General features: G+C 31.8%; 1 protein-coding gene across 1 annotated transcript; it reads right to left on the bottom strand.

Annotated features, from left to right (window-relative positions):
• Positions 1-6,461: 6,461 nt before the first annotated feature.
• Positions 6,462-7,423, bottom strand: LOC149198061 (uncharacterized). Its single transcript, XM_089404053.1, has 2 exons — positions 6,664-7,423; positions 6,462-6,610 (listed from the first exon to the last, which is right to left on the bottom strand). The coding sequence occupies exon 1, from the start codon at positions 7,374-7,376 to the stop codon at positions 6,750-6,752; it is 627 nt and encodes a 208-aa protein (XP_089260179.1). The 5' UTR covers positions 7,377-7,423; the 3' UTR covers positions 6,462-6,610; positions 6,664-6,749.
• Positions 7,424-8,799: the final 1,376 nt, after the last annotated feature.

Raw genomic sequence — 8,799 nt, 5'->3', positions numbered from 1 at the left:
GCCTTTTGCGTGTTGTCGCATCGGAGAAAACCAATGGGTCTTTAAGTTATGCCTCCTTTGTCATTGCGACATGCGACCTGGCGATCGCTTTATCGCAATGATAAAAGATTTCTCATTTATATATTATAAGACCAATTAATTGGTTTATAAAAAAAAAAAGGTTTTGTAATGTTTTCATTTTGTTTTCGGACCTTTTTGAATACTTCTAAGTTGATACCAATTAAAATAAAAAAGGGGTCCATTTCATATTATAGTTTTGAGAATAAAAATGATATGAAATGGGGGGTTGTTGTAGAGCACAACAGGATCCTAGAAATATTTGCATTTTAACTCATCCAGGTCATTCTTTATCATTACATGCAAATCCTTCAAAAGACATGCCATGAACATCCTCTTTGAGCTTGATCATCACACATTCCTCATATATTTGCTTCATTATTTACTCCAAGTGTAATATTGTTGGCCTTTTCTTCAATATGTGTGCCAATACTTACACACCTACACACCAAAGCATTGGTGATTCCCTAAGGAAATGCATGTTTTGGGTCATTCATTGAAGGTTACTAAAAATGGTCTTCGAAACATAATCCTCAAGGGTTATGTAAATATAGAATATTCAACTATGTGGAAGGAAAGAAGCCGCAAGTCGAATTTAATAGTCATGAGGAGTCCAAGAGATATCTTGGAAGATGAAACCAAGGGTTGTGAATTTATGTATTTATGTGTATGATACGAATGAATAAAGAAACATATGCTTATCATTAATCAAATTTCATTTTTGTGTGCCTGAAAGTGGTATTAAAGACATGGTAGCTTAGACTTCTCCCTCTATAGACCTTCACTTTTCCCTGTAAATAATGTTAAAATATAGCTCTATCAGAGCCTAGATACTCCCCATACCTATTTGGTCCACACAACAAGTATGTGTGACTTGTCTGCAAACCATTTGTACCCTAGTTGTGTTCCCATTCTTAGAATTTTCACTTGTAGCCTTTTCTTCAAAACTATTACTTTCCTTCTTTTCTAAGCCTACATCGTCTTTGCTTAGACCCTCTGTCTGTCACATATGTCATTATAACCTATGAGAGATTATATCAAAAATTATTTCATCAAGTTATAAATTGCATTAGAAAGCCTTGTTGTAATCTCTTGTTTACTTTCCCCATGCTAGCCAAGCTCCTCCTTACACAGATGCTTGATATCAAATTATAGAGGTGGTGTTTTATAACTCCTTCCCTTCTCTTTGCCAAGATTCTCTATGTCCAATAATCTTTATTATTTTTACAACATTTCATTCAAATATTCTAGAATCTTTGTGTATATGAAAACCCAATCGAATTTGTTAGATGATCAGGTTTTACATTCTTAACTTCCATTATAGAGAATCCTAAGATTTCAACTTAATGTCTCATAATTATGAGGATTTTTTTTGGACTTTTTAAAATTCATTTATAAAGTAACAAAATAAAATATAAATTTAAAAAAGAGACATAGGTAAAATGAAACAAAACATCAATTAATCAACTATTGAAAATTGCTTACATGCAAAAAAGAAACAAACTAGCTCAGGCGATGGTAACTTATCTTTGAGAAGACACGTGATAGCTACATGCCTCCTAAACTGCGTTATAATGAGGTTCTCAAGCCTTTTTATCATAAAGAAACAACGTAAAACCCTAGAAATCCAAAAACCTAACCCTAGGAGATGAAGCACCAAAAGCCTATGGGCCCTCTTAGGGTTAGTTGGAACATCAACTTCTGAGGATCGTAACTTTGGCACACAATCTATGTTTGGAACACACGATAGAATGTTATAAAGGTCTATCCGAGGAAAAAAAACTTTCCAATGCAAACACCATAGGCCTTGCACTTGCCTGTTTCCCAAAAAATGCCATTTAGGGCCTCAAAACAGTTCTGAAATTTCAGGGCCCGAAAAACTACCAAAATAGAAAACTGTTGAAATAGGAAACAGTGCTAAAAATTAGGAAACTGAAAGGAAATAATGTTGATGGTCCAAGTGGAATAGGCGGGTGACCACCTATATCCACCTGGATCATTTTCAATAACTATGCAGTACCTAATTTGACCATCAGATTATAAATAAACATGTACATACAAAACCTAGGGTAGTGAGCCAGTATACATCAATTAGGATGGTAAGTTGAGGATTACCTTTGGGGTCAGTATACCCATGTGCATTTATGTTTATATGTTTTGTGGCTAGTGTGCCCATTTTCCTTTATGTTTGTAAGTGCTCACGTGCTTGTGTGCATATGTATTTATATGTTTTGGGTCTAGAGGGCATAGTTTTGTAACTATGAGATTACATGCACATTCATAAAATATATTATTGTTGTATAAAAATCCAGACGAAAAGAGTATGGGGGAGAAGACTCTAATAGTGTTAACAAAGGGGCATTATAGAGTATGACTTAATAATTATTAAAAGTGCACATGCTTTACACTTAAGTCCATTAGGTGACTTTAGGGTAGTTCCATGTGTGAAAGGAAAGAAATGCACATGAAAGTGAGGATGTTGGTGCTTTGAAATACACATGGTACAAGATCTAACTAGGAAACAGGGTTGGACACCTTGAGTATACAATCTTGGTTGTAAGAAGTTCATAGTAAGTAGTGATATTAAAATGCAATAAGACTAGTCATGGGATGACCCTATTAGTAAGATGGTTGGAAATCACATTCCTTTTCTAGAACTAGAAAAAATGGTGGATTCTATAGGACAATAAGCACCAAGACTTCCTAGAGTATAGGTGGAAAGAGAATTTGCAACACGAGAAATTTAGCAATACATATTCCTTGCTCTAACAGTGATTTGGATCATGGAATGTCTTCTTTAAAGAGCTAGAAAACAATAACTTCAAGAGAAATTTATGCATAACTTGATGATGAGGAAGCACATTTTGCTCTATTTTCATGTCAACCAATGGCCTTCAAAGAACTAGTGTGGGAATCAATATGGGTTCAACATATCAATGAAAAAATTGATGTAATTGAGCAAATCCACAAATGAGATCTTATCGATCTACCAACATGGAATACAATTATTGGAGTCAATTTGATTTACAAAAAAAAATTAATGAGCAAGGGAAAATTGAAAAGAATAAATCCAAGCTTGTTGTAAAATGGTTTTCCCAAAATTGTAATATTGATTATTGTGAAAGCTTTCCTACAATAGCAAGAATAGACATAATTAGAGTATTTTTTACAAGTGTTGCCCAAAATTGTTGGCATGCTTATCAAATGGATGTTAAATGAACTTTTTTTTTAAATGGTCTTTTAGAAGAGGAAGCCTATGTGAATCGGCCACTAGGATTTGTAGTCAAGGGTTAGGAGTACAAATTTTACAAACTTAAGAAGCTTAGTATGGTTTGAAGCAAGCTCCATGAGCTTGTTATATAGTTGCACTGATTCATATTTGTTCAACAATGGGTTTAATAGAAGGATTAATCAACCCACACATTACATCAAATTAGATCAATAAGGTAACATTCTAATCGTTTTCCTTTACATATGAAATTTGTCATTGGATGATTTCAAAGAAGCCATGAAGATGGAGGTTGAAATGCCAGATCTTGGTCTTGTGGAGTGTTTTCTTGGATTTGAGGTTGAGCGATCTACAAAAGGTATTTTATTTGTTAGCTAAAGCATGGCACAAATATTTTTAAAATTTTAAGAATGGGTTTAAAAAACTAGTAGAAACACCATTTGCAATAGGTACAAAGTTAAGTAAATCAAATGAAGGATCAACAACTACTACTTTGTACAAAATATTTGTAGAAACCCTCATTTGTATTATAACTGGAATGTCAAATATCAAATATTATGTATGGAGTAAGATTAATTTCCATATTCATGGAGTTCCCCAAATATTCTTATTCCAAAGCTTGTAAAATAATCCTAAGGCACATCACACGTGCAATAGATTATAGAACTTGGTATTCCACTTTGAACGACAAAATTCATGTTAGGTAAATAGACAATGATTTTGTAGGCTGCATTAATGATCAAAGGAGCACTTATAATTATGCATTCCATTTAGTTTTAGGTTTCATTTCATGACATCCAAGAAATACCCATTGGCACAATATTTTCAATTGAAGTACAATATGTAGCATCTACATAACAACTTGTCTTCAGTGGTCATATGAAGGGAAGGATGAGACAAATATTTTGTGAGAAAAGCGTAGTCATTGTATTATCCAAAAATCATGTCTTTCATCACAAGAGAACATATTGATACTCATTATCATTTCATTCACAAACTTGTTAACACTGGAAACATCATTCTACATTTTTGTAATTATTAGGACCAATTGGCAAACATTTTCACCAAATCATTGGCATGAGAAATTTTAAAATTTTAGAGGCAACAATTAGACATTGTTTGTGCTATGTAACAATGGAAATTAAGGAAAAGCAATATACAATATACTTTTTCCTACTAATTATTGTTATCTAAAAATATCAAGAAAAACCAGATAGTTATTAAAATTAACTATGTGAAATTAGTTAAAATTAAATAATTCCTCATATAAAAAATTATTCTTATATCTTAAAAAAAACTATATGTATAAATATGTTTTACATACCTACATCAATTATATTTAAAATTTAAAAAATTCAAATCAATAGACAACCATCTTCAAACAAAACATGCCTTATAATTACATCTTCAAACAAAACCCGCCTTATAATTACAATTCACCGTAAAAAATAATTCGCATACTAAAAAAACCAAATTACAATTCACCGTAAAAAATAATTCGCATACTAAAAAATAATCCACGTCAATTTTTTATTTATTCTATTCATAATATTTATATTTTCAACTCTATATTTGAAGAGTAATTAAAACAAATAAAACTAAAACCTAAACAATGCGATTACAGTAAAATAATTCGCATACTAAAAAACCAAATAATCCACCTCAATTTTTTATTTAATCTATTCATAATATTTATATTTCCAATTTCCAACTCCATATTTGAAAAGTAATTAAAACAAATAAAAATAAAACTTAAACCATGCCATAATCAAAATACAGGAATTGATATTATGTCATTCCAATGTATTAATTCCACAATGTTACGAGCATTAATATATATATATATATACACGAGCATGAGCATATATATATATATGACCCCTGTGTACAAAGTATTGTGATCATTTATGATATAGATTTGAGAATATGAAAATCCACAATATGCCGATATGTTTATAAGTGTAACGCTACCAAATTTATGTGAAACTCGTAACTTTAGTACTATTAAATTTATTGTTATAAATAACCAAAAAAACCAAATGATAAGGTTAAGTTTCATAATTAAAAAAAAAAAAAACCAAATGATAAGGTTAAGTTTCATAATTTGATATTTTCTTGTAAGTTATTATCATTGACCAAAGGAAAGGAAAATTGATTACAATTCAATATTTTTTTAATTTTTTAAAATGAAAGAATTAAGTCATTTATATTTACCAATAAAAAAGCATTTAAAAATTAAAAATTTAATTTATATTTAAATTAATAAAATAATTTTTTAAAATTTAAAATAATTATGAATTTTTATTTTTATTTTAATTTATTACCAGATTTTTTAATTGAATTAATTTCATAATCACAGACTTGATAATACATCTATTTAAACTACTACCACTATAACTTAGTTTAAATACCATTACAACTTTTAATAAGACATCTATTTCAACTACTACCTAACTTGGTAGTATAACTTAGTTTAAATACCATTATAACTTGTAAGTACCTAGATATCCATAATTCTATTTCTAACTATTAAGTGTAATTGGTAAATTATGAAGTGGGATATTTATTATTTCTTCCGCCTAAAATAAGAAGGGGAGGATAGGTGCAGAGCCTCGATAAAAGCTATTCTAACGAATGAATCTCATTTCGTCTAATCGACCCTCTCATTTTGAAGTGAGGGAAAGAAATCGATCTCTCAAAATTGCCCCATGGGAATCGAACCCATGTAGATTTGACTAGAACCGAACGCATGCAGATTCGACTGGAATGGAAACCTGCATAAAAGAATATGAGCGTCAATCAAGATCATAATACTACATTTTTACGGACTTACCAGTGGTGCTGCTCCGAAGCTGAGAAATTTCATTTACTTCAATTTTATGGACTTACCAATGGTTCTGCCCCGAATCTTAGGAATTCCATTTAAAACAAACACTACAAACTTGTATTCAAGCGAAGGACACATTAATAAAATATGGATGGAGTTATAATTAACCGAATGTTAAATTGGTTTAAGGGATTTGTACACCCAACCGCCCATCCTGGAGTGCATTTAAAGCTTATACCACAAGTTTTACATTCATGGAAACAGATTGTCCTCAAATATACATATCAAAAAAGCTGAAATGAAAGGAAAGATGTGTCTCAGAACTGCATCTCGATATTAATTTCGAAAACAATTGAAACAAAAGGTTTACTTCGTTTAGGCTGCGGATAGAAAAGCACGCATCTCCGCAGAAAGACATAGAAATTGCATACTGAATTTGTCAAAATTACTTTTTTCGGGATGCGTACGCTAATTGTGAGTTTATTTTACATTAAAACCTGACAATATTATTTTTCAGACAGAAAAAATCATCATGGATTTACATTAAAACCTGCCAATATAACCTCCACATTTTGCCATTAGTGACAACGCAAACATACATAAATAATTACCGGCTACTTTCATTTCAATTTTCAACTAACTGGATCCTCTGGCCAGCATTTCTTGGCATTTCACATAAGAATCTTGACGCTGCAGACGCATCTGCTTGTAAAATGTGGCTATAAATTCTTCTGCCTGCCTGTCAATTTCTGCTTGCAAACAACAGTTGGAAGATCTGGCTGTTGAAACGTAAGTGCAGGAAGCAGAGGACGATTGATTGGAATTAGAATTAGCTGAAAAATGGGAATCCTTATCGCTGAAATAGTGGTCATCATCTTCATCGCAGGCAATGAACTCGGGAATACCAGCATCAGTACCCGATTTGGAATCCAATTCATCTTTCACATTAAGACAAGTGCAGGAGGGCAGGAGTGCTCTCAGAAGAAAATGACCATACAAATTATTTCGTCCACATCCTGAGTTAACACCATGGCCGTAGATGGACGAATTAGTTGAAAGAGAGCTGCTGCATGAAAATTCATGGTGGTCATTCAAATTACCTGCTTTGTCTCCTCCAAAGTACTTGATTTGCAGATTGGCGGCCATTTTCTGCAATCTCGTCATTGCAATTCTTTTTCTGAGTATCACCACAACAAATCTCACCACTCTCCCTGAACGTAAACGCGTTGCTGTAAGGCGTTTAAGATACGAGGGGATACTCATTTCTGCAATACCCACATAAACTGCAACTGAAACTCTGAAGAGTTATATCACTCCGCCTTAATGCCCCGTATGTTGTTGGCAGCATATAAATATGGGTTGGTTTCAGGACATTACGCGTGGAGACCGTGGGATACAATGATAGAGGAGGAACCATCGCAGAAGCTACTTGCGTGGCCATGACGGAAGCTAGTGACCTGCTCATGACGCAAGCGGAGTGAAAATATAAGTTTATCCATTTATGAACTTACCTCGTGCTTATGGAGCAGCTTTCTCAATAAATGTAGCCACCTAAACTCTTGAAATATTCCGGGTTAACTTCCACATTTTGAGCGTTCGTGGCCAAACTCTCTCCATCATGAAATTGCAGAGCGCTTCGCTTATGTTCGTCAAGCTTCTTGTGTCCACTCAATTATTGGGATGTGCATAGCCCAACTATGATCGAATGCGAACAAGGAAGTCCTTTTCAGTGAAAGGTCTTTCTAAAACGAAAAATAAACGGATACAAATTTGAATTTAGTCTTAATTTTAAATTTATTCTTAAAATATTTATTAAAATAGTTAAGCATTAAATTTGGCTGTTATCTATTTCTGGCAAGATTTGGAAGGGTTTGATTTCCTGTATAATTGGTCCCAGGTTTAAATGGTAAATTTTTGCATTGTGTTAAATCTATATAGTCAAAAACTTAAATTATAAAAAAATAACCCAATTTCACAAACATTTTTCAAATCATATCTTAAATTTAATATCAAACATAATTTAACTATTAAAATTTAAAATATGTATATATTTCAATTTTCTAAATATAAATTTATCATATTATCATTGTTTTGGGATGTAAATTAGTTAAGTCTTATAAAATTAAATTAATACCAACATAATTCAAGTACCAATGAAAAAATTAAATTAAATTCTTATAGATTCTCATGATTTTGCCATATAAATAAATAACTTAATAACTTAATGTTAAACGAAATCCATTGTATGTGCCACAAAGGTGAGGCCACACAACATTGTACATGTACAAAAAACTTTTACAAGATGAAGTGCTATGGACTTCTCGTTAAGCATATTACGTTTTAAACGTACTCAAATGTGCGGGGAAACTCATGTTACAACATGACAAAATGTATCCACAAGTTATATGATGTATGGTGGGAAACTCATCTTATAGCATTACAAATTGTATCTACATGTTATTTGTATGGTATTTGTTAGTTTTTGTTTCATTTTTATAACATGCAGCATAACAGCAGTGGAGCATGTGAAACCTCTATATGATTGTTTTGTAATTTCATTTAATTAAAAATAACAAAAAAGCATAGTTATTTTGGAAACAATTTTCAGTCTCTAATTTATATATACGATAAAAATATTCTAAAATATTCTCTTAAAAAATTAAATCCTTACTATCTATATAATAAT

Source organism: Pinus tabuliformis, chromosome 2_2 (genome assembly GCF_031772625.1).
Source record: "Pinus tabuliformis cultivar Carrire ecotype Pingquan chromosome 2_2, CPIR1, whole genome shotgun sequence".
NCBI classification, from domain to species: domain Eukaryota; kingdom Viridiplantae; phylum Streptophyta; class Pinopsida; order Pinales; family Pinaceae; genus Pinus; species Pinus tabuliformis.
The sequence above is the reverse complement of the archived record's forward strand: the minus strand, read 5'-3'. Positions and strand labels throughout refer to the sequence as shown.